This window comes from Elgaria multicarinata, chromosome 12, assembly GCF_023053635.1.
Source record: "Elgaria multicarinata webbii isolate HBS135686 ecotype San Diego chromosome 12, rElgMul1.1.pri, whole genome shotgun sequence".
NCBI lineage: Eukaryota > Metazoa > Chordata > Lepidosauria > Squamata > Anguidae > Elgaria > Elgaria multicarinata.
Window position 1 is genome coordinate 29,614,622 of NC_086182.1, and position 25,090 is coordinate 29,639,711.

General features: G+C 46.4%; 1 protein-coding gene across 1 annotated transcript in view; it reads left to right on the forward strand.

Moving 5' to 3' along the window:
• Window positions 1-159: 159 nt before the first annotated feature.
• LOC134407377 (uncharacterized) overlaps window positions 160-25,090 on the forward strand; it is a 50,468-nt gene continuing 25,537 nt past the window's right edge. The window contains exons 1-17 of the mRNA XM_063139114.1: window positions 160-333; window positions 2,901-3,052; window positions 3,883-4,051; window positions 5,474-5,582; window positions 6,376-6,521; window positions 8,073-8,198; window positions 8,372-8,551; window positions 9,347-9,571; window positions 10,311-10,437; window positions 11,907-12,106; window positions 13,538-13,750; window positions 16,229-16,374; window positions 18,525-18,652; window positions 19,505-19,637; window positions 20,551-20,683; window positions 21,868-22,023; window positions 22,810-22,936. Of these exons, the coding sequence (XP_062995184.1) occupies window positions 8,419-8,551; window positions 9,347-9,571; window positions 10,311-10,437; window positions 11,907-12,106; window positions 13,538-13,750; window positions 16,229-16,374; window positions 18,525-18,652; window positions 19,505-19,637; window positions 20,551-20,683; window positions 21,868-22,023; window positions 22,810-22,936 (1,721 nt within the window). The 5' untranslated portion in view covers window positions 160-333; window positions 2,901-3,052; window positions 3,883-4,051; ... (2 more) ...; window positions 8,073-8,198; window positions 8,372-8,418. The remainder of the gene's footprint in view (window positions 334-2,900; window positions 3,053-3,882; window positions 4,052-5,473; window positions 5,583-6,375; window positions 6,522-8,072; window positions 8,199-8,371; window positions 8,552-9,346; window positions 9,572-10,310; window positions 10,438-11,906; window positions 12,107-13,537; window positions 13,751-16,228; window positions 16,375-18,524; window positions 18,653-19,504; window positions 19,638-20,550; window positions 20,684-21,867; window positions 22,024-22,809; window positions 22,937-25,090) is intronic.

A 25,090-nucleotide genomic window follows, 5' to 3' on the forward strand; every position in this document is an offset into this window, starting at 1 on the left:
GGCTTTAAGGTGCACACCCTAATGAAATGAGTTGCGCACACCTCTGGTACAGGCGCAAGGTGCCCCCCCACCATTCCTGTGGCAAGTTCTATCGCAGCACCTTCCCTTTGCTTGCACTTTGTTCACTGGAACGCAGCCTCTGAGGATCCTCTGTTTTCCAATTGGCAGGTCTATGTTCCGCTGGGTATTACTGCGCAGGGGGAGCCGCCGACGCCGTGCCACAAAGCACACCCGAGTTTCCCCACAATGGGCCCTGCCCGTGGGGGCACTATTGTCCAGAAGGCACATGGTCCCCTGTCACCTGCCCAGTGGGCACCTTGAATAACGCTACGGGTGGGTATGTCTCAGGCTGGCCATCTCTCTCCATTTCCAGGTCCCACTCGCTGCCACACTCTCCTTCTTATTTATTTGTTTATTTATTTAAGCATTTTTATGCCGCCATTCAGCCAAAAAAGGCTCTCACGGCGGCTTACAAAAGTATTTCTTGAAAAGTCCCTGCCCACAGGCTTACAATCTAAAAGACATGACACAAAAGGAAAGGGGATTGGGAGGGGGGGGATTACCCTTGGCACGGACATCTTGTGTTATGTATCAAGGCGCTAAAGATTCCAATGTTCCCTTCAGACAGAAGTAATTCTTATCTTTGGAAAACCCACAAACTGTCTCCCTACCCCCACTACTTCCTTGGCTATTGGGCACAAGCAGAGTACCTGGGCTAAATGTTTGCTCTTATTCAAAACTCTGAAAATATAGACATGCTGTGTTTTTTTCTTGATCAGGAAAATAGAGAACTACGACACAGGCTATATCTTCACAAGACCTTCCAGAAAACTGAAGAAAAACCCGTAGAAAATGGAGTTACATATTCCTTCTTCCAACTAAATGGAGTCTAGTTTGTAACCCCTTCATACAGTGAGCCCAATTGTTGTTCTCGTTCAATGAGAAATGGCAGGGCCGGCCCACAATGAGGACAATGAGGATACATCCTTCCCTCCCCCACCGCCATTCCTCGAAAGCTGGCCGGACTTATAGTAGAATCTTACGTCCAACGCTGGTGATGGCACAGTGTCCCCCACTACACCTGAGGGCAGCAGGATAGCTTTGGGGGTACAGAGCAGGGGACTGTCTATGGGGCTCAGGAAGAATGGCCAGGAGGGTTGCTTGTGCTCCCCACCCCTCTCTCTCTCTCACACACACACACACACACACACACAAAAACAAACACGCTTTAACATCTATTCCTGAGGTGATCACCTCACTCTGCCTAATGCTTGGGCCGGGCCTGGATCCCTGTATTGGTCATGCCTGGCTCTGGTCAGCTGTGTTACGCAAAGTAGACTTCTCTGTTCCATTGGATGGGAGAGAGCCCTTCCCAGTTCGGGCCTGGCTCTTATTCCAAGTCAGTGGGCCTCAATGGAGCTCTGTTAAAGTTGGCTTATTTTTTATTTTTTATTTTATTTTTAAGAAGAAGCCAGCTTTTCCTTCAAGAGCTGGTCTGACGCCAAGACAACGGGGGTTGTCTGATTGACAGGACGTCAGCAAAATTTAGCTTAAAACTCTGATTGCCAGTAAGTAAGCCTTAGGGGAGGCACATTGACCATTTAGAATGGGAGGAAAGCTACATAAAACCTGGGGGAAACCACTCAATGATCAAAGGTGGGAGAAAATGGAGTGATGGGAAGGCAATGGACAAATCCAGGAAGGTGAGTTTGGGACCCTTAAGGCGGACTTCGTCTCCCGGAGGGCCACATTTGACCCCAGAGCCAGAGGTTTTGCATTCCTGCTTTAAGTGGAACCCCCCACCCCAAATTAAAACATCACCTTTTTCTTCTAAGAATATATTTAAGGTGCATGTGTGTTTATTTCTTAGTAAATTATCTTACAGACTAATATCCCCAACGTTCTCCCTCTACTGAGCAGTTGATGATATGCAAATATATTTAAATATAATTGGGGAGCTAATTCAGTCAGTCACTTAAAAGACATGTCATTTGTCTGTGAAAACGTCTCACATCGGCTGACAGCCCTGGTGTTGAGACGAGAGGTGGCGGAATCCTCACTAACATTCCAACCACGTAACATGAAAGAAACTGGCAAGTGCACTTTTAAGCCTTGCAGAGCTCCAGTCTTTTAACTAACTTTCATATTTGCCTTGACCCTGTTAATTTGATATAGAAAATTAAACTTCTAAATCAGGACCAAACTAGAACACAGGAGATCTGATTGCTGGTATTTTAAAGTGTTAATTGCAGGCAGGGGAAAGATTCAGATACAAATCACAGCTCTGGACGAACTGATTTGACCCTTTCTCCCCATTCTGCTTTGCTTATTAAAATTGCCACACCCCTTAAGTTGCTACTTCCCCAAAAGGCAGATTATACAGATAACACAAGGAGGAAAGGAAAGGGACCTCTCGTGCAAGCACTGAGTCATTGGTGACTCTTGGAGGGACGTCAGCTTTTGCTGACGTTTTCTTGGCAGGCCTTATAGCGGGGTGGTTTGCCGTTGCCTTCCCCGGCCATGATTACCTTTCCCCCAGCTAACTGGGTACTCATTTTACCGACCTCGGGAGGATGGAAGGCTGAGTCGACCCGAGCCAGCTGCCTGAAACCAGCTTCCGCTGGGATCGAACTCAGGCCGTGGGGAGAGTTTCAGCTGCAGAAACTGCTGCTTTACCGCTCTGCGCCACATGAGGCTTTTTACAGATAACACAAGTTTGGAGGAAATACCTTGGGAAGCAAATTTTAATCAGGAAAATACATAAGGGAAATGGTTCTTTAGAATCTTCCGCATGGGCTACGTCTCTGATCCAAATCCTTCCTCATTCCACAGTGCTTGTTGGAGGCTCATTTGTTGTCCTTCAGGTGGAACTGATCTCTGCCAACTTTTCTGTTCTGCAGGAGGTTCTTCTCCGGACTGCTGTGTGCCCTGCTACCCAGGATTCTTCTGCGCTGCCGTGGGCTTGAGTTCGCCAACCGGACCGTGCGTTGCTGGTTTCTACTGCCCGGCAAACTTCAGTTCCTTCAGCCCAACCCCATTCCTCTGCCCTGAGGTCTGTCATCTCAGCTTTGAACACTGCGCATCTCTGGGCTCCTTGTTCACTTTCAAAACTGGGTGACGGTTTATGGACTAATGGAGAATGTTAGTCCTGGCTCAGTGCTTGGAGCTGCAAAAAGAAATGAACTTAAGTCCATTCATCAGTGCTGACTCAGTACTTGCAGAAATGGGCAGAGCAAAATGCTCTTCTTGGAGTTCCAGCAAAAACATATGATAAAATTGGTTGAGAGCTTTTCTACATGAGGCATTTATTGTGTGCTTGTGATTCCTCACTTACAGTAGTTCGTGGGACCTTTATACAGCGTTGTAATCTTCCAGGGCTGCCGCCGCTTCTTCTTCTTCTTCTTCTTCTTCTTCTTCTTCTTCTTCTTCTTCTTCTTCTTCTTCTTCTTCTTCTTCTTCTTCTTCTTTTTGAATCTGGAATTACTTGTGAATGGCAGGATAAAGCCTAGTGCCATTGTGCAACTCTGCTATTCCACAGCGCCCCCCTAGTGCTTGCATAATAGAACACAAGGAAAGGAAAAGAAAGAACAGGGAGAGAACTTTTGTAAAGAAACCAGACTTAATCCTGCAAAGAATCTGTAAACAGAACCTTCAGTATAGTGGCAGGTTAAAAGACTCACGAAGAAAAGTCGTGAGTCACAAAACTCTTCCTTTCGTTCACTTGTTAGATTCCGTTCTCCTGTTTTTGTATGTGTGTAATACTTCTTTTGCTCATTGTTCATAGAACTGAAATCTCTGAAGAAATAAAGTGTGGGGGTGGGATGCAGTAATAGATGTGTTTCTGTCTAACCTCTGCTTTTTCTTCCTCCCTGCATTTCTCAGGGGCATTTCTGTCAGTCTGGGGCTGCCTTTCCAGCCCCATGTCCCACCGGTGAATACCAACCAAACCAAGGCTCGGAGTACTGCCTGCCTTGCCAAGCGGGGTTCTACTGCCACGAGGCAACTGCTGGGGACCCCAACCACTGTCCGCCACATTCATATTGTCCTACAGGTATAGTGATACATAGACATACTAGCAAAAGCTCTGGACTGCAAGCTTGAATCGATTGGTTCCACTGATCAATCACCTACAGCAGGGGGTGGCAAAAGGTAGAACAGCATGGCCAATGATTAGGAATACTGGGAGTTGGTCCTAAACATCTCACATCTTAGAAAATAAGAACATAAGAAGAGCCCTGCTGGATCAGACTATGGGTCCATCTAGTCCAGCACTCTGTTCACACAGGGGCCAACCAGCTGTCGACGAGGATCCTACAAGCAGGGCCAAAGTGCAATAGCACCCTTCCACCGATATTCTTCAGCAACTGGTGTATACAGTCTTACTGCCTCGGATACCAGATCTTCTTTCTGCCAACCCTTGATTTAAAGCATTAATCACAGGTTAAAATCTCCCCCTGGTTAAATGGGATAACAGGAAAAACTCCAGAAATGACCATTCTGGCAATAAGAACCATGTGCAAAGGAAATTGGCAGGGCTCAACGGATGAACTTTGAACTTATTTGTTTTTGAAACTCTCTTAACCTATCCATGTTAATATAAGAAGGAATATTATGCCCAAAACTAGATTCATGCAGATTTTAAAAACAAAACAAAAAATGAGACGGGAGTAGTAGCAAAAGCCAGCATGATGATTTTTGCCATGCAGAGTTATCTCCCGATTTAGTACCTGTGACTCAGGTATCTCACCATTGGTGTTGGCAAGGGGCCTGTGAGAGCATCCCCAAAAGCTAACGTGTAATTGGAGGTGTACTTTGATTATGCAGAATGTATGACAAGCTGTTGTTTAGTTCTTCTCCATCCCTGTGCTGCTGTATTGATGCAGAGGATTGTGAAACAGTCAGAAAAAAAGGACAGATTCCCTTACCTGGAAGTTCTTCTGCTGTTCCATCTGTTAAGATTGTTAAGTGTTTTGAGCAGGTGTGCAAGTAATGGTAGATACCTCTACCTGTACGAGCTGATGGCTAAATGCTGGGAAATTATATATATATGAAAGGAACCTCTCGTGCAAGCACTGAGTCATTACTGACTCTCGGAGGGATGCCAGCTTTCGCTGACGTTTTCTTGGCAGGCCTTATATAGTGGGGTGGTTTGCCGTTTCCTTCCCCGGCCGTGATTACCTTTCCCCCAGCTAACTGGGTACTCATTTTACCGACCTCGGAAGGATGGAAGGCTGAGTCGACCTGAGCCGGCTGCCTGAAACCAGCTTCCGCTGAGATCGAACTCAGGCCATGGGGAGAGTTTCAGCTGCAGAAACTGCTGCTTTACCGCTCTGCGCCACACGAGGCTCATATATCTATATATCTATATAGATATATAGATATATATATTCCTGAATTTTTAAGCTAACCCAGCAGTGGACCCAAATCATAGCTACTTTACTGACTGGTGGGTTATTACATCCCCTTTCTTCAGGTACTTTGGTTCCTCATCCATGTCCTGATGGCACTTTTACTCCTCTGGAAGTATCTGGTCTACGTGAGGTGCGGGAATGCCTCCCTTGTCCTCTTGGTCATTATTGCAGGTCAATATATTGTGCTGTATAACGTCTTGCCTGTAATGTCTTGTCTTGCATCAGTTTATTTGATCTGATTTCAAACAAGAACATCCTGCCTTTCTTTGCACCCATAAGAGTCCACAAAGTAGTTAACAATGTCAGCCAGGAATGAAGACCAGAACGATAAAAATAAAATAAAACACTTGCTAGATTAGGCTGCGAGAATGGGATTTCACCCAAGGGCACTTAGGAAATTATTATGGCTGAGCAGGGATTTGAACTCAGTTCTCCTCAGCCCTTGCCTGAGTGTATACATGTAGGCAACTGTATTCCTGTCACATTTTGTATTTAAATGCGTATGTTGCTATGAGGCTTTTCTGATGGTTTCATCTTTTAAGGATGCAAGAATGGAACGTGCTAGGAGCAGGGCCTTCTTGGTCGTTACCCCAGCTACTTTGAACGCCCTCTCATAGGAGGTGCCCTTGGATCTATCACTGGTTGCTTTTTAAACTATAACTACAATGTATCTGTTCATTCTAGACTTTGAGTTTTCCTTTTAATAAACTGCTGCTTGACTGATTCTAGATGGTTCTATTTTCATTGCATTGGGTTTAACTGTTGCATTGTTATGTTTTAGATGTTTTCCCACTCTGTAAATTTAAAAGATAACAACCTGGTTCACATGATATGACAGCCCACCATGCCTTAATTTGCCCATGATGGGCTGTAGTGCCATCTGAACCAGCCTATTGTTCAGTGTGTATTATATAACTTTCCTTTCCCCCTTTTAAACAAATTTCTACAACTTTCTCTGCACCAGGGGAGGACAGTTGGAGGGGAAGTGTGCTGCTGGTTACTTCTGCCAAGAAGGGAGCTCTGATGCCACCCCACAGGGCCATAACTTCACCTGGAGCCCCCTGGCTGACTGTCTCTGGGGTCAGGAGTGTGCAGGGCCTTGCCCGGCAGGTAACTGAGCATCATACTAAGACCTAATATATATATGGTAAACATGAAGACCAGCCAGAGTTTTTGAGAAATTGGACTTTAAAGATCCCTAGCACCTGGGCACTTACAAGTTTTGGTACTGGAATTTAAGAATTGTGCACTGCGTTCCTATGTATGTTTAATCAAAAGTGGCCACAGAACTCAATTAGGCATACTCCCTTTTAATAAGCTTAGTATTGCAGGCTAAATGAAATTTCAGCTCAAATATAGGCTTGTGTACACATGCATGCTCACCTGGAGGGGATCTATACTAGTATATGAAACGTTTTTACAGTCATTGAACTTTTTTTTTTTTAGAACGATTTAAAACGTAGCAGTTTTTAAAACGTTTACTTGTGTTTTCTCTTTCCGTGGGAATGCATTCCTTTCGGCCACTCTAAGAAAAGAAATCCGTTTGTTCTATTTCCCCGTCTGCCAATTTCCCCTCCCACTTCCTCTTCTCTCCGAGACAATCCTCCACCTACAAACAATCCACCAAGTAGCCTCCCAAAAGTGAAACTGGAAGTGGCTGCAAAAAAGAAGCTTGAAAGAAAAAAAAAATGGCTCCAAATTTGGGCGTGGAAATTACATAAACATGCCCCCCAGGAATGTGATTGGCTAATTTTAAGAAATACAGGAAGCCCATTTAATACGATGAAATTGGCCACATCATACCAAATAGAATGACCAATTTCAGATAAGTTCAAAATAAAAACCGGAAAAAGACAACAATAAAACGTCACAAACTGAACATCATGTGGCGTAATACTACGAAACGGACGCTTAAAAACGGTAAGACACGTTCTAACTTGACTAGTGTAGATCCCCTCCTGCTGGCACAGAAACACACAATATTTTAGATCCTTCGGTGACATTGACACCGAAGGATCTAAAATATTGTCCCATCCCTGCTGGACATTAGCATCTCATCTCTGTACATATAGACTTTTTTGCTCTATATAAAGAGAGAGAGTGATAATATGTGATGTCTAAGATTTCTTCTTCTCCACTTCCCCATAACCTTGTCACTTGAAGATGGGTGTATTCCCTGTTCTTTCTTGTGAACCAAATCCTAGATGCAAACAGTCCTTTGGGTGAAAAATCCCAACTCTGATATCCTCTAGATAAGGCCAGCCTAGTTCTGAGTTACCTTCTCTTCATAATTAATGGGACAAACCCAAACCATTTCAGCTCTTTTAGGAACAAAGGTGGTGGGACGGGAGGCAGAGTGCCAGAGAACAAAGCCACCAGCTCAAGAAGCCAAGTAGTCTAAGCATAGGGGGGATCCAGGAACTTGCTGCTGTGTGGCTCCATCTCCTTTCCAGAGAATCCATTATCCAGTCCTTAACAGGATGCTAAAAGGTTGCAGGATTCCATGGAAATGCAGAGCAGGTGCTTCAGAGAGGCAGAGTCACCTTGTTTTGGAGTGTGCCATCTCTGATGAATCAGCAGGCAGCAAGCTGCTTAGAAATGCAAACCTTGATCTTCACCATGAGGAGCTTGACTTGGGCATGTTTCTCACCCTACCCACAGGATTCTACTGCCCAGAAGGCTCAGAGGCACCCATACCTTGTCCAGATGACACCATTGGCTCTCTCCCAGGTGCCAGACAAAGGGAAGACTGCCTGCCCTGCCCACCAGGCCGCTGGTGTAAAACAGGTTAGAGTTTCTGCCTGGAACTCTCTCCCAGAAACAACGAGGTGGTACAGTGCAACCCCTCCCTCCCTTTCTCTCGTCAGTTCTGTTGTCAGATGCCATTGCCCTAAACATGTAAGTCTATGCCGTTCTCAATCCCCAACATCTCTTAACTCTCCATCTTTCTACCTCTTCAGGGAATCCGGTGGCCTTTCTATGTCCCTATGGGCTTTACTGCTACGGGATGAATCACACCAACCCTGCTGGACCCAGGACCCTCCAGCAGTGCCCCAAGCAGGCTTTCCGGACAGAACCAGGCACTGAGAGCCAATCGGACTGCCAGCCCTGCTCATCCGACCCTCATTGCCCTGCCACAGGTGAGCTGCCAGTCTATCCAGATCAAGTAGGGTGGATGTAGGAGCAAGGCGACCCACCTGTCATGGTGGTGGTGGAGAGTCTCTCTTGAAATCTGAAGTCCAGATGGATGAAAGTAAAGGTGTGTTAACCATTGGAGCCTGCGGGGATCTCTGCTGGAAGGGGGACTCCAGAGAATGCCAGGTACTCTGCAGAAAATAATGGGAGTGTAACCTATTCTGCCAAATTGTGAGGCTTCTTTTCATACATGGAACCAGTGCTACAGATACAGGGAACCAATGGGTAGGCTCCCCACCAGGCCTTCCCTGGCTAGCAGTGTCATTCACCTGATTTTCTAAACTGGTTTCCAGGATATTTCATATTTTCTTCTTTGCAAGCTAGTTTTAAAATACATACTGTATAGACCTTTTGACAGTTGCAATTTTCGTTCACAGATAGCACCGGGCGTAAACTGCTTTAACTTGCAGACAGTGCCTGTCAGGGTGGAGTGGGACAATGGGTGGCAGATACACTTGGGGAGGGGTCATAGCTGAATGGTACAGTGGCTACTTTGCTCCTGCAAGTCAGAGGAGATTGGTCTAGATAGGAAAACAAATAGCCTGTCCTGGTAAAAAGAAGCTTCTCATGTTCTCTCAACCACAACAAGTTTTTGTAAGTTTTTTTTTTTTAAAAAAATCCCAGCCAGGCTCAATAATTGTTAGTTTACCTCTAAGTAAATCAGTTTTTGTGCAGGATTATCATAATGGGACTGCCTTTCTTACTTCTCTTAACTTGGTTTCTCATCATTCATCCAACAGGAGCCACTGCCTTTAGGGACTATCCTTGTGCCCCGGGTCACTGGTGCCCAGGAAGAAAGGATGCCTTTCTTTGCCCACCTGGTTCTTTCAGGACTCAGCCTGGTGCGACGTCTTTGGAGGAGTGTAAACCCTGCCCTTCTGGATTTTACTGTCCAGACCCAGAGATGTCAGGAGTGCCCAACGTCCATGGAATACCTTGCGAGCCAGGCTTTGAATGCCCACCAGGTGAGAGGTTGTGATGTCCCGTCACTCGGGTATCACAGTCCAAAGAATTAATTCAGCAATCCTTCCAGTGGACTGCAAGGGACATCAGCCATAATCCAGATAAAGAAACCTTGCCATGTGAGGAACTAACTTCTCATTTATCTGACAGCTATAACTTCTGAGATCTGCCATGGCCCACAGATTCAGAAGCAGAGTAGCAACTGAAACATCTGGGGAAAGACTTCTATATATATATCTTTTAATGTCCCTAAGAACTCTCATCTGTTTCATTGGGTTTGAAATGTATTGCAAGCTACTTTGAGAATCTTGGATAGCAGAACAGTATAAATACCTTAATCAGCATTCCCCAACCTGATGCTCTCCAGATATTTTGGACCACAGCTCTGGTCACCCCCATCACCATTGCCCATGGTGGCTGGGGCTGATGAGAGTTGTCATTCAAAACATCTGGAGGACATCATGTTGGACAAGGCTTCTCCAAATAAGTAAGAAAATAAACAAATTATCATGTGCTACAACACATGGCTGTTCACATTTGTCCCTCAGACCATCAGATATGTGCCTCTTTTTCCAAAAGGCACACAGCCTACATGACTAGCTGGTTTGTAGTATTTTAATGTCCAACCTACTTGGCCGTGGAAAGAGCGTAGTTGCTTTCTGCAGTGATCTGCACAGAAGGCAGTGGGTCTGGGGTCCAGCAGAATGTCACATTGTCTCACACCTTTGATCTTGTCACCAGGTTCATCCAACCCTTTGCTATGCCGGCCTGGCTCTTACTGTAGACCCCGTACCGGGATTCCACCTCTCTGTCCTGCTGGGTATTACTGCCCTGAAGGCTCACCTATGTACAACATCCCTGAGCAGCTGTGAGTATATTCCACAGGTGATGAAAATTTCACCCAGCTCTGGAAATGCCTGCTTTAGAACTAAATTTGTCCGGGTGGACTGTTCCTCAAGAAATGTTGTGTATTTTATAAATGGTGCTAAAACTGTTCCTTTTGAGAGTTTCGTAATCTCGTATGGTTATCTGTGATGGGGTTGCCAAAATCAGCTTAGGTCTTTAATATTCAAGACATGGTGGGTGGGTACCATGGCTTATCGCAACATCTGAACCCAGTGATGGTGGGTTGTTGCCATGGTTAACAAATCACCGACAATCCATGCACTGTTTTAGGGTTGTGAGTAGATTGTTAACCACGCTAACAACCCACCCATGCCAGGTTCAGACATCATGATAAGCCATGATTGCAGCTTGAAAATTGGTCATAGTGTGATCCGGGACACTGAATCCATTTCATACCTGGGTTGCAGAGCCGTTTATTACCTGACAACTTTTGACATTTCCCAGCTTATGAGATTTGATATATTAAGAGGCAGCAATGTCAAAAGCATTCCCACGTTGTCTGACATTTCTGAGTTCAAAGTTTGAATTCCAAAGTGAAAATTGTGTGGCAAAAACGGAGATGTTTGGAGAAATCTGAGTATTCATTTCTGTTTTAGGCTGAGGCAATTTGCGCCATGTCTGCAAGGTTGGGGGAGGGGATTTATTGAGGCCCTTTGGATGTAGCCACTTTCTCACTGGGCAGGGTACCTCTTTCAGCCTGAGGGATGAATTACGTTTTGGAGAAATTCTCAGAGGCCGTGTTCCAGTGTGAAAGGCAAAAGAGGCAAAATACCAAAAAAATACTAGGATACTGTAGCTTAATAGAGAGACAGTTCAACTTTTTAGAATAGGGGTGGTGTACAAAAGCCAGAAAACCACCAAATGGTCAGCGGTCAGGTGAGGCCAGGGGAAGAGGGCATAACTGGTTATGACCTATAAAGCTCTATATGGTTCGGGTCCAGGTTATTTGAAAGCCCGTATTCTCCCTTATGAGCCTGCCCGTGCTTTGAGATCTTCTGGAGAGGCCCTTCTTTCAGTCCCACCTTCTTCACAGGCACGCTCGGTGGGAACGTGGGAGAGGGCCTTCTCGGTGGCTGCTCCGGTGCTCTGGAACTCTCTTCCCGGGGAAGCTAGGCTGGCTCCCTCCTTGATGTGCTTTCGGAAGCAGGCTAAAACTTCTTTGTTCAAGCAGGCCTTTGGAGAATAATCCGGCCCTCCATCTATGTTAATGTCTTATAATTTTGTTGTGTATTTTTTAATTGTTTATGGTTTTGTTTCCCTCCCCGCCCATGTATATTTTAAACTTTGTAAGGCCGCCTTGAGGCCCAGCATTGGGCAAAAGGCGGGATACAAATAAATATAATAATAATAATAACTGTCAGCCCAAGCAGGCAAGATTTGGCCTCAAGGCCTGAACTTCTGCACCCCTGACTTACTGTCTCTGTCTTTCAGGTGTGTCTATCCCTACTATTGCCCTCTTGGCAGTGCCCAGCCACTTCGGTGCCAAGCTGGTTCTACAGCCCTGAACACGACAGGTCTCAGGGACTCCTTTGCGAGAAGTTGCAGGGCCTGTGAAGCAGGCACCTACGGCGGCAACTCCGACGCTCATCCACCATGTTTGCCCTGCCCGCTGGGATTCAGTTGTCCTGAAGGTGATTATTCCATGCAGTGGCGCAAAGAGGAGGGGAGCCTTGTCATGAGAATGAGGGATGCAGGGAGAGAGAGAGTTTCGCTTCCAAATACCACAAGATCTTCAGGGCACAACAGGAAGCCACCCTTAGAGTATCCTTTTGAGAAATACCATATTCAGAAGTTGGGCTGGGATGCAAGTAACTGCATGTCTTTAGTTCCTCTGTGGTCTTTGACATGTCTTTTGCTCAAATATCAGGGAGGGGCTGTAGCTCAGTGTGATAGAGCACATGCTTTGTGTGCAGATGGTCTCAGGTTCGATCCCCGGCGTCTCCAGGCTGGGCGAGGGAAGAATCCTTCCTGAAAACCTGGAGATCCACTGCTAGTCAGTGTTGGCAATACTGGGCTAGATGGACCCATGTTCCTAAATAGCAGGACAACCGGGGTAGCCAGGTTGGAAAATCTGGGTCTGGTAATTGGTCCAGCCAGTCCAGTATTGTCTCGTACACCAACTGGCTGCAGCTGATACCTGAGGCTGGATTGAGCAGTCCGGCCAACCATTCTCTCCACCTGTACTACCATGTTCTACTACAATGTTTCTTCTCTTGTTGTGTTCATTAATGTGGCATACAAATGATAGCAGCAGCAGCAGCAGAAACAGTCTCTCTCTCTCTCTCTCTCTCTCTCTCTCTCTCTCTCTCTCTCTCTCTCTCTCTCTCTCTCTCTCTCTCTCTCTCTCTCACACACACACACACACACACACACACACACACACACACACACACACCCCTCTACCCTGTGTGTTGTGGTACATTTCTAATGTGGATAAGCACTACACCTTGTGTAATGAATGACCTCCAAGCCCCAGTTTCGCAACTGCCCAGAGGCAAACTCAATCGGTCGCATCCAATGTTCATCTAACTTAAGTCCCCTTCAATTCAATGGATCTATTCCAAGTAGGACTAACATTATATACAGCCCAATAAATCCTAATATGTGTCATAAATCACCAATGTTAGAGAGAGAAGCAGGCTGGAAACATCAATAAACAGTCCAAGGTCGAAAGCCAAAAGTATCCATCAGAATCTGCATCAACAATACTGGGTTCAGGAATGTGCCAAAGAATAAGCCAAGTCCGGTCCAAGATCAGGTTATGTTCAGGCAAGGAACAGAGCAAAGGCACGGAAGAACAACTATTGCTTCCAGCTCCACTCAGGAGCTCTTGCATGTCTTAAATGGGGATGGTGGTGATTGGGGATGGTGGACAGCTGCATTCTCCTGCAGTCGCCTTTTGCTTGTCCCTGTAAAGGGCCACTCCTCAAATACTCCCAGGCTTAGCTATTCCTCCTTCCCACTCTATCCCAAGTAGAGACACAACAATACATTAAAAAAAGGTTTCCTGATCCTCAGCAAGGATCCTCAAGATTTGAGAAATCCCCATTGTTCCTCCCCAGGCACTGCAAGTTACCTCCAACATCCCTGCCCTCGAGGCTATTACTGCCCTCCCCTGACCTCCTCCCCAGTGCCCTGTCCCCCAGGCACTTATGGGAACAGCAGCCTTGCAAAGCACCTGGAGGAATGCCACTCCTGCCCTGCTGGCTCTTTCAACCATCTCCCAGCTCAGACTGGCTGTTTTCCTTGTGGGAGCTCCTCAACTTCCAAACCAGGTGAGTTCTGTGCCTTCTAAATGTGAGCCTTGATCCAGATCAGGTGTGGGCAGCTGGTGACCCTCCAGTTTTGGCCAACAACTCCCATCAACCCTAGCTAGCATAGCCAATGGTGAGGGATGCTGGGAGTTGTAGGCCAAAGCAACCAGATGGTCATAAGTTGCCCCCTTCCCTGATCTAGATGGGTCCATGAAAGGTTCTCGCTTGGAAGGCTTATGCTAAAAATGCACTTTTTTCAGATTCTCTCATGGGCAAACTTGCCACAAAATCCACTCAATCTGCCCCTCCCCAAATGTCATGGGAAACACTTGGGTGTGTGTGGAGGGGGGAGAACCTTGAGGCTTTTCTGCAAAGGTTCCCCAAACCCCTCCCTGGCCCACCCTTTCCTTCCCAAGCCAAGAGAGAAGAAAAACTTTGAGAAATGAGATATGGTAACGGGGAGGTGTCAGGGTCTGGGGCGTGGGCGGCAAGGCTTCAGTGCAGGAATGCCAGGGCCAGGATGGACAGTGGTGGAACCAGCAACAGAGTCCAGGCGGGGCTGGAGGCAAAGGCAAGGTGCAGAAACAAGCAGGGTTTGAAGTCCAAAGCAAAACAGAGTCCAAGCAGGGCCGGAGGCAAAAGGCATGGTCCAGAGATGAGCAGGGTTCAGAGTCCAGGAAGAACAGGGTTCAAGCAGGGTGGAAGCAAAAGGCATGGTCAGGTGAATCAGAAGGTCAGGCAAGGTAAAGTCTTGAATCGCAGGAAGTCGGGAATGGGCTGTATAGCAGGCACAGGAGACCATGTTGCTGTGACAAAGGCTGGAGTGGAAATGCAGCTCTTATGTAGCTCTTTCTTGGCTGCTCCCAGCTGGTCTGCATCAACCCATCTGGGAGTGCCTGCTGATTTGAGCCTGGATCCTGCAACTACTCTGCGGCCGGCAAGGTGCACTGCGGCCACCAGGTGGTGCTGTAGGACAAAACCTGGCAGGAGGGAGAACTCAGCAGGGACATGAGTGACCTTTTCATCATCTCCATAACTGGAAATGCTCCCAAGGGTGATTTCCAGTTCAGGAGAAGCTGCCAATGCCACTCCTGTCTCTGCTAAGCCTTCTCCGTTACTGATACCCCTCATGCTTATCAAAGATAAGGGGTTATTTTTTTGATTGGGAAGGAAGGGATGCCTGGCGGGGGAGGGATGGGGGCAGATGGCACATCAAGACCATGCTGAATCCAGAGAATTTTGGCTCAAAATGGGGTGAGGTTGTATGAATGGTGGTGGTGGTGGTGGGGGGGAGAGTTTGTATCACCTTCCCCCGAATTCTGATCTTGCCCCCCATCACACTGCTTCTGTTCTCTTTCCCCCTTTTTTTAATCATGACATGTTATTTTATTTTGAACTAAAGTTAACAAAATAAAGGTGGCAAAGAGAAGAAGAACATCCATGCTAAGAAATCAAAAGCACTAAAGAAACAAAGGCATTCACTCATTATTGTTCTTTATACCCCGATATTTATTTATTTATTTATTTAATTACATTTATATACCGCCCCCACAGCTGAAGCTCTCTGGGCGGTTTACAACAATTAAAAATAGTAAACATTAAAAGTATACAAAAATTAAAAAAATATAAAAACAGTATAAAAACAACAGTATCCATTTAAAAACAACAATTCTGGGGTCCATTAAAAACAAACTTAACGTTGTTAAATGCTGTTAAAATGCCTGGGAGAAGAGAAAAGTCTTGACCTGGTGCGGAAAAGATAACAATGTTGGCGCCAGGCGAGCCTCATCGGGAAGATCATTCCACAGTCGGGGGGCCACCACTGAAAAGGCCCTCTCCCTTGTTGCCATCCTCCGAGCTTCCCTCGGAGTAGGCACTCGGAGGAGGACCTTAGATGTTGAGCGCAGTGTACGGGTAGGTTCATGTCGGGAGAGGCGTTCCGTCAGGTATTGTGGTCCCAAGCCAGGTATGCTTCTGGAACCTCTACAGTAAAACGGCCTAAGTAGGAACACAGTGCTGAATTTAGATAGCATAGAAAAGCCGCTTCTTTGACATGAGCGTTGGAGGTGTGAAAGTCAGTCCATTCACTAATAATGGCCCTGTTCAGAAGACACCTTAAACCACAGCTTTAACCAAGTTGAATAAGGCTTTTTGCCTTAGTCACCATGGTTAAAGCTGGGGATTAAGGTGTCTTCAGAACACAGTCCAGCTTTCTGGCTTAATCACCATGGTTAACGCCGTGGTTTAAAAAAAAAATTTTCTGAATGAGGCCGTAGAGTCCATGGCTTGCTTCTCTTGATTTGAGTCTCCTGGAGCTCTGTACACAAACACCCCATTTCCTCAGTGCACCTGCGCTCGGTTTCAGGCATGGCACGTTCATGAACATTCGTGGGAAGGGGTGGGTTGGTTGTGCAATCTTGCTTTTTGCTAAGTCATTGTGGAAGGTTTCCTTTTGACCACCTCATCCCCTTCCAAGTCATAACCTGCTGCTTTCTCAAGGTGCCACCAGCTGTACCTGCCATGGTCTGAATCGGGCTTTCCAGGAGTCTGATGGCTCTTGCATCTGCCAGGTGGGATACCTTTACTATGATGAGCGAGGAAAGAAAAGCTCCAACAGCAACAGTGACCAGGACTGCCAACCCCAGGTGATGCACTGTGCAGGAGTTTGGGGTGGGGTGGAGTTTTTCATGTGTGTGTGGCTTCCTAATGCATGGTCAGCCCTACCATTAGGCAGAGTGAAGCAATATAAACTTCTCCTGTTGACCTACAAAGCTTTTCACTGTCTAGCTCCTTCCTATCTCTCCTCTCTCATCTCACACTATTGCCCCGCTCGTGCTCTTCGCTCCTCTGATACCATGTTTCTCGCCTGCCCAAGGGTCTCTACTTCCCTTGCTCTGCTTCGTCCATTTTCTTCTGCTGCCCCTTACGCCTGGAACGCTCTTCCAGAACATCTGAGATCCACAAGTTCAACCGCAGCTTTTAAAGCTCAGCTGAAAACTTTTCTTTTTCCTAAAGCTTTTAAAACTTGATTTTGTTCTGACTTTATACTGTTAGTTTTAACCTACCCAGTGCCTGTTTACCCTACCCTGTGCCTGTTTGCATTCTCTTCCCCTCCTATTGTTTTATTATGATTTTATTAGAATGTAAGCCTATGCGGCAGGGTCTTGCTATTTACTGTTTTACTCTGTACAGCACCATGTACATTGATGGTGCTATATAAATAATAATAATAATAATAATAATAATAATAATAATAATAATAATCTGCCTCAGGCAGCAGATCTTGAGAGGCAGCAAAGTGTTTTGGAGGACAGAGCTGTGTTTGCCCCTTGGGTCTTCCCTGCACCCCCTAAGTGAGCCTGCTGCCCCCAGGCACAATGGGGGATGCTGTCCCACTGCCAGTGTTGAAGTAAGATTCAACTCTCAGTCTGGCTGGTTTCTGTATGTGGAATGCACAGGGTGTGTTTTATTTATTTATTTATTTATTTATTGCATGTCAATCATTCTTTATTGTTTGTAGCCAATGGCCATCACAACATCATAAAACATTTAAACATTTAAACATTAAACATTAAAACATTAAAACATTAACAAAGAGTATGGCATTGATTTAAGATAACGTGTTTTATTGCTGCTCTATTTTGCTTAATGTGTTAACTTGTCCTACCGTTTCAACAGTTTATCACATGTCTATACCGCCCAATAGCCGAAGCTCTCTGGGCGGTTTACAAAAATTAAAACCACACAAACCATTCAAAATAATAAACAACCCGTATAAAAGCACAATATAAAATACAATATAAAAACACAACCAGGATAAAATCAATTAGCAATGCAGAAACGAATACAGATTTAAAAAGACAAATTTAAAACAGCGCAGTTAAAATTAAGTTAGCAGACTGTTAAAATGCTGAGAAAATAATAATAAAAAAAGGTCTAAAGGAGTATAGGGTAGGCGGGGCTCACTGAGAAGGACTGTGGCGTTACACCCCACAAGTCAGTTCCCAAATGTATGTTTGCAGTTTGTAAGTCTGTGGTGAGTTTAGAATGTCTTGGGAGGGGGAGGAGTGATATATAAGGGAATGACTGAGGGGATTGCGAGGGACTTTTGAGGTACTCTTAGAGTCTTTAGTGCTCTCTGTGTTTAGAGTACTTAAGTTCTGGGAAATGTGAGGTTCAGTGTAGAGAGGTTCAGGTGCCTTTGGAGTGTGGTGTGCACATAGTTGATGTATATTAATCAATACAGAATAAAGCTCAAGAGTGATTGTGTGAGAGAAAAGAAAGTGTGTATGTGAATGAGTGAAAGGATTGGATGAAAGGCTTCAAAAAGGTTTTTAAATGTTTTATTTGAAACAAAGCTTGTGAACTTTTAAACATAAATTTTAATTATTTGGTTTTTGACTACCACAAAAATCCCACGTGTCTGTTTGGCATTTATCATCTGAAGTTTATACATTTAACACCCACTCTGTCAATAATTCACCTCAGCACATATAACTCACAGTGCTTTATTTTATATATATAAATCCTTCTCCATTTAAACCCCTTTCTCCACATAGTTTGGAGGAAGGTAGTTTTTGTCCCTTGTCTCAGGCGTATCAAGAGGTGGTGCTTGGCTTGAGCAGGGAGCATCCGCGGCTGGGTCTGTTGTTCAGAGCCTGTGTCGTGGCAAGGACTCCTGAGAAGGACCTTGCTTCAGGTAGCAAAACGTCTTGGGGCAGCCCTGTCCTAATGTTTCCTCCTTACAATAAAACCTGTGGCCATTATCATTTGCCTTTTTTTTTGTCTTGGGCAGGTGGAAGAGCGGTGTGCTCCTGGGCAGATCCGCCTAGCATCCACCCGCAAGTGTGTCCCCCCGGAGCAGTATAACTGCTCTCCAGTCTGTGATCCAGTGAATGGAGAACTCCATGCTGAACTTGGCATGTAAGCAATGGCCTTGGCATACATTTCAAAGGGCAGATGCTCATTATGTCAGTCACATCCCCAAGGAGAGTCCCAAAATTCAGGCAGCTGTGCAGATCCATATTAACAAACCAGTTCTAGCCATCTTCATCTCTACCAGCAGCAGGAAGTTGATTTCCCCCCAGCTATGGTGAGGATTGAAGATAAGCTCAGTGGGAAAAGGGAATTCTGATGGGGCTGGCAAATGACATCAGAGTCCCTGCTAACAAAACAGTGCCGGTGTTGCGTCCCTATGAGCCCTGGCTTCACTACGTCGCTGTATGTAAGTGCCATCTTTCCAGGAGAGCATTTCCAGCCATTGGAGAGGCAGATTCTTTCTGCCTCCTTAGGGAGGATGTGGTGTTAAAGGCTTGTGAGCCTTAACTCCCAATTTCCCTGCTTTTTGGAGTTTGGTTAATGCTATTTTGTAAACCGTAGGTTTTTTGTTTATTGAATTTATATAGGAATACACCTCAATTCCCCTTCCCATAAGCATATGCGCTTATAGAGCTGTGTTCATCAGAGGAAGAAGATTGGCTGCCTCTCCCTACTGAGTATCCACTCCATGGTAGATCTATGTTTGCTTCCATGTATTGTGTGGAATGGCCCTACGTTTCAGGCACAATCAGTGGAGGCTGGTTGCTCCAATGCCAGTGGGCAGTGGATCCACTCCAGGTTTCCATCAGAACCAGTCAGAAATCTAAATGAGCTATCTAAGGTGCAAAGCCACCACTGGTCACGATGAAGTTTCTTCCTGGCTCTGACCACAACAGCTGCTGTCCCCTAACACATCAAACAAATCGTTTCAACCCCTTGTTTCTCTCTGGATCCCAGCTGTCACTGTGAGCAGTACGTCTCTGCCGAAGAGGTCTGTGATCGCCAGTGCTTGTTGAGATCCCCGCAGCTTTCCCTGAGATTCGGGATGCAGAGAGAGCTAATTCTGAGCGTCGAGGGGTCTGAGGAAAAAGTAAGTGGATATGTCCAACTTCAAATCCCTGCTCAGTCTTTAAAGTTCAGTGGTGACCCTGTGCAATTTACGATCACTCAGGAAGTGGGAGAAGGCTGTGGGGTTTGTTTTTTTAAACTAGCTACTGTGTAGTAGCTAGTTACTTGAGTAATGCCGGGTAATGATGCTTTTAATGTTAGCCTCTCTTTAACTTCCTGCCTGTTAGAGCAGTATGACAATGGAACCAGTTGCCTAGGGAGGTTGTGGGCTCTCCCACACTAGAGGTCTTCAAGAGGCAGCTGGACAACCATCTGTCAGGGATGCTTTAGGGTGGATTCCAGCATTGAGCAGGGGGTTGGACTCGATGGCCTTGTAGGCCCCTTCCAACTCTGCTATTCTATGATTCTATGATATACTTAAAAGGTTGTCACACAGAGGAGGGGCAGGATCTCTTCTTGATCATTCCAGAGTGCAGCACATGGACTAATGGGCTCAAGTTCCTGGAAGCCAGATTCCGGATGGACATCAGGAAAAACGTCCTGTTAGGGCAGTACGACAATGGAATCAATGACCTAGGGAGGTTGTGGGTTCTCCCACACTAGAGGTCTTCAAGAGGCAGCTGGACAAGCATCTGTCAGGGATGCTTTAGGGTGGATTCCTGCACTGAGCAGGGGGTTGGACTCGATGGCCTTAGAGGCCCCTTCCAACTCTACTATTCTATGATTCTATGTGGTGGGGAGCACAATGGAAAGAGCAAAACAATGGCTGCACATGCTTGCAAAGAATCCCGGAGAGCTGCTTGAGACATTCTGAGACGTAGGGAAAGCAACATCTGGGTGATTTGTGCTTATTCCTGGCAACATCTGAATCAACTTGGGAGGACGCTACGGTGGCCACATCACCAATAATCCCGCTGGCTGCACTGTGCTTTCAGGAGATATCAAATATCCTGGGACCAGATGAACATATGCAGAAAAACCAGCGGGTCCATTTGGCTCTCTTTGGACCCAGTGGAGTTTTTGGCTTTCTTCTTTCCAGCCTGGACATGCTAGATGCTTTTCTGTCAGGTAAGTTGTGGGATTCGTCCTTAAAAGAAGGTCCATGGGGCAGTCCTCAGGGAAATGAATGCTTAACTTTGGAACACATTCCAATGTCCTGGTGAAATTGGCCCTCTCTGTTTTGTATGTATTGTATTTATTCAAGCCACTTTATCCCTTGTTTTTCAGCCATTAAGGCTCAAAGTAGCTTTGCATTCACAATCCCCAGCCAATGGGTCATGGGGATGTTTCTTACTTTGTTGTCATAAGGTAGCCTTTATTTTAAAGAACTATCATTTCATCAAGAAGCTCACCTGCCCTTAGAACATAACAGGCATCCTTTCTTTGAGAACATCAGGACCGTTTTTGTCATCTTTGGCGAGATGCCACCATTCCATGGCATGTGACCATTGAAGTTTGGCATCTCCAACCTATGTCTTTTTTTAAGCACTCTGCATAAAACACACAGTAATATCGGTGTGAGATGGGACTTCTACAGAAAACCAACTGGATGACTAATTCTCTCTTCTCCGCCCAGTAAAGCCACTTTGGATATATGGCACACTTATGTTTGGTTGACAAATGTGTCCCCATCACTTAAAGACAACAGTGTCAAGTCATGTCTTGTAGGTGTGAATGAGCAAACCCAGGCCAAACGTCACAGACGGAACTTTCATGTCTCTCCAAAGGTTATGCATTGCAATGGACCCCATCCACACATTAAGCCTGTGTGTCAGAAGTCAAATGGATATATGCATGTGTGAACCAATCTTTATGGTGATACCAGCCAGCCAGCCCAGCCCAGCATTGGTTGTAGCCTTGTGTAGCCAGGAAATGTAAGAACTTGAGGTTGAGTACCACTCCAGCTCCAAAAGCAACAACAGGCGCTTCCCTTGATTCTGACTCTCTGACTTTCATCCTCTTTTCTGATACTACTACCACCAGTATCAGAGGCAGTAAGCCTCTATGTACCAGTGGCTGGGTAACATGGGAGGGAGGGTGCTGTTGCACCCATGTCCTGCTTGTGGGTTCCTGGTCGATATCTGGTTGGCCACTGTGTGAACAGAGTGCTGGGCTAGATTGGAACATTGGATTTACCGTGAAGGTTGGGAGAAGCCACCCACACTAGGATGCCCTCCATCCACTGTAGAAAAGGATCCCTGGTCTGATCCAGCATGGCTCTACTTATGTTCTTGTGTTCTTGTCTGCTCCAGGAGATTTGGGGCTGCGTCCCTCAGGCCAAAGACATCGGCGAGATGAAGAGGGCGTTTCCTCCCAACACACTTCTCCCTTACCCACAATCCCAAATCCTGTCACTTGCCTGGTAGTGGGAGATGCTATCCTTTTCCAGCTCAGCATCAAACCCTATGGTGAATATATGCAACCGTACTCAATTGCCACCCATGATAGAGTATGCGAAAGGAAAGAAATAGCAGGGCTCTTAGTCCAGAATTGTCAGGGGGTGGCATGGTTAGTCTTGAGGTATTCCTAAATAGTGGGTCATTCTTAGGGTGAGTTCAAGCAAACCTCTCTACAGGAGTCACTGCGGTTCTTTCTTGCTACAGAGTGGATACAGTTGTGGTCTTCCAACCCCATCACACCATAATCCGGGGAGAGTTTTTGTTTGGACCCCCACCCCCAAAATAAAACCAGACACCTGACACATTTAGCTGGATTAACTACTATTTGTTGACTCTCTTCAAAGCCAGACTTTCTGGCTTTGTTTTTCTTTAAAACATCTTGAAATATTGCACTGGGCAAAAGCTGAGAGTGGCTTTATGACGTCAGAAGGGGCAACCAATCAGCACACTGTACAGTGTGTGTGTGGAGGGGGAAAGGTTACTTTATGATTATCACAAAGGCCAGCCAATCAACACTTTGCACATCTGGATAAAGAGGGGGATGTAGGTGGGTTTCTGATGGCAATTGCTGGGGTCAGTCAAGTGAGGACTCTACGCAGCCAGGTGGGGAGGAAAAGGGAAGTTGCTTTATGACTGTGTCTTTGCCTAGCTAGCTCTTGTTGGAGCAAGGACGACCTCATCACTCCTGATCTCAGTAGGATGGTTGTCCACCTTGCCCAAAAGAGTGGGGTGGGCCCACAGAAATGGATGCCTGTCTCATCTGGATGGTCTTGGCTTTGTTCCCTTCCTTTCCAGACCGGGCCTCCAGCCACTATCCTGTCTATCAGAAGGAGCATCTCTACAACAGCAATCCCCACTGGGATTTTGGTGCATTCCGAAGGCTGGATCACCTCATTCGAGAGACTCAACTCAACATCTCCAGGTATCCTCTGATGCTATTGGGCGGATGCCGCACCCTTTCTGAGCTCCTGCTCAAACTCCCATCCTTTTCTGAAGTTAGATCAATGGGGAAAGGGTAACAGCCTTCTCAATCGCTCAGTGTATTCCTTAGGGAATTTTCTCTCCAGTTATGTCTGGCAGGCTAGCTCACTCCTTCGTTTTTACCAGGGGTTGGGATGTGGGGTTCTTCTTTATTCTGTTCCAGGAAGGTTAATCACTTTTAAATCTGTAAAATGTCTAAATACTTCACCGATCTTTGTGCATAGTTGAGAACTCTGGGCATTAGACAAGCTTATTGGGAAGAAGGCTAGATGGGAATTCTTCTTCATCTGTATGTGTGTGCCTGCGTGTGTGGGTGTACACAGACACTTCTGTGTGGGGAGCATTGATGCTGATCACAAAGGAGAGAAACACATGGCCGGGATGCAAAATAGTTCATTCACAAGAAGCCCAACGTGTTTCGGCTTGTTTCTTACTCTGAAGCTTTCTTCAGAGGGCTGTATTAATAATAATAAAAAAACATAAATGGGACAACACTTATAATAAAACTTAAATAGGTTAAACAAATGCATTGCCACAAGGGCCGTGTAATTACAAATCTTGTAATTCTGACAAAATCCCACCAGAGGGCAGCCTATGTAATGGCATGGGGGAATCAAAGCGTGACCCTAAATTTGTCTCTATGCCCTCCGGTTCTTTCCCGATTAATACAGTGACCGCTTGAAGAAGTTTCTTCCACCTTAAGACCTCTAGCTTCCTCGACCAGATCTACACTTTGTGTCAAATCATTATGATCCCATCATGATAGCGCCATATCCTTCTTGCACATGCGTGCCTGGTAGGACACGCAATCGTCATCATCACAAGAGGGGGAATCGCGTTCCCCTACCGTCACTTCCTCATTCTTCTCAGAAGGGAAAGAGGAAGTAAGCAAAGACCGTGTGGCCCATTCGGAGGCTGTTTTTATTGCGCCACTTTTCCTGCATGCAGCAGGAGACTGAGGCACATTCTGTTTGTTTGTTTGTTTGTTTAAAAAAAAGTCAGAATAAAAGAGGCCTATTTTGCTACAGAAAAATGAGTGGAAGGAGCAGGGGGGAATCTACATGTAGTACTGAAGGCGCTTCCGTGCGCCTCCAGTGCGCCGTCAAAACGATGGTGTAGACGAAGAAAGAACAGACGGAGGAAGAGACGGAGGGGGAGGAGGCTGGGGAACCGGCCGCATCCTTGCCGCCGCCACCTCCCCGCCGGCCTCCTGCTGCCGGGCTAAGAGCCACCCAGGTCAGAGAGCTCGGCGGCAGTGGCAAGGACGCGGCCGGTTCCCCAGCCGCCTCCTCCTCCATCTCTTCCTCCGTCTGTTCTTTCGCCGTCTACACCATTGTTTTGACGGCACACTGGAGGCGCACGCAAGCGCCTTCAGTACTACATGTAGATTTGGCCCAGGAGGCACATAGGAGGTGGACATCCATAAGAGGGCAGTAGCGAGCATGCAATAAAACACTTGTCTGGTGAACCTCAGTGACATTTGTTGCAGTATTTGGATAATGTGGAATAAAAAGCAAAAAATAGCCCCAGGAAAGGGGAATGTGTAATGTGCCCCAACAGTTATCAGCACACTTCAATACTGCTATAAAACAGTAGTATATAGATCTAGCCCTGTCATGATAGGGTTGCCATACGTCCCGGAAAACCAGGAATGTCACAGGGGGATTCCACACGTCGTACTGAGGGCGCTTCAATGTGCCTCCAGTGCGCCCCCAAAGCGATCGTGTAGTTTGCCTGTTCGAAGAGACGAGGAAGAGGCGTCTTTGCCGCCGCCGCCGCCACCCACCTACCTCCTCGCCGGCCAGGTTGGAGACCCCGCCTTCTTCCGCTGGGCTCTCCGACCTGGCCGGCGAGGATGTAGGTGGGTGGTGGTGGCGGCGGCAAAGACGCCTCTTCCTCGTCTCTTCCAGGCAAGCTACACGATCGCTTTGGGGGCGCACTGAAGCGCCCTCAGTACGACGTGTGGAATCCCTCACAGTTTCCAAGCATTTCCAAAATGTCCCGGCCGGTCAGTCAAGAACCCCGGATTCCTGGTCCAGCCAGCTGGAGAAATTCCAACTTCCAAAATGGTGCCTTGATACTGCTCAGTGGAGTG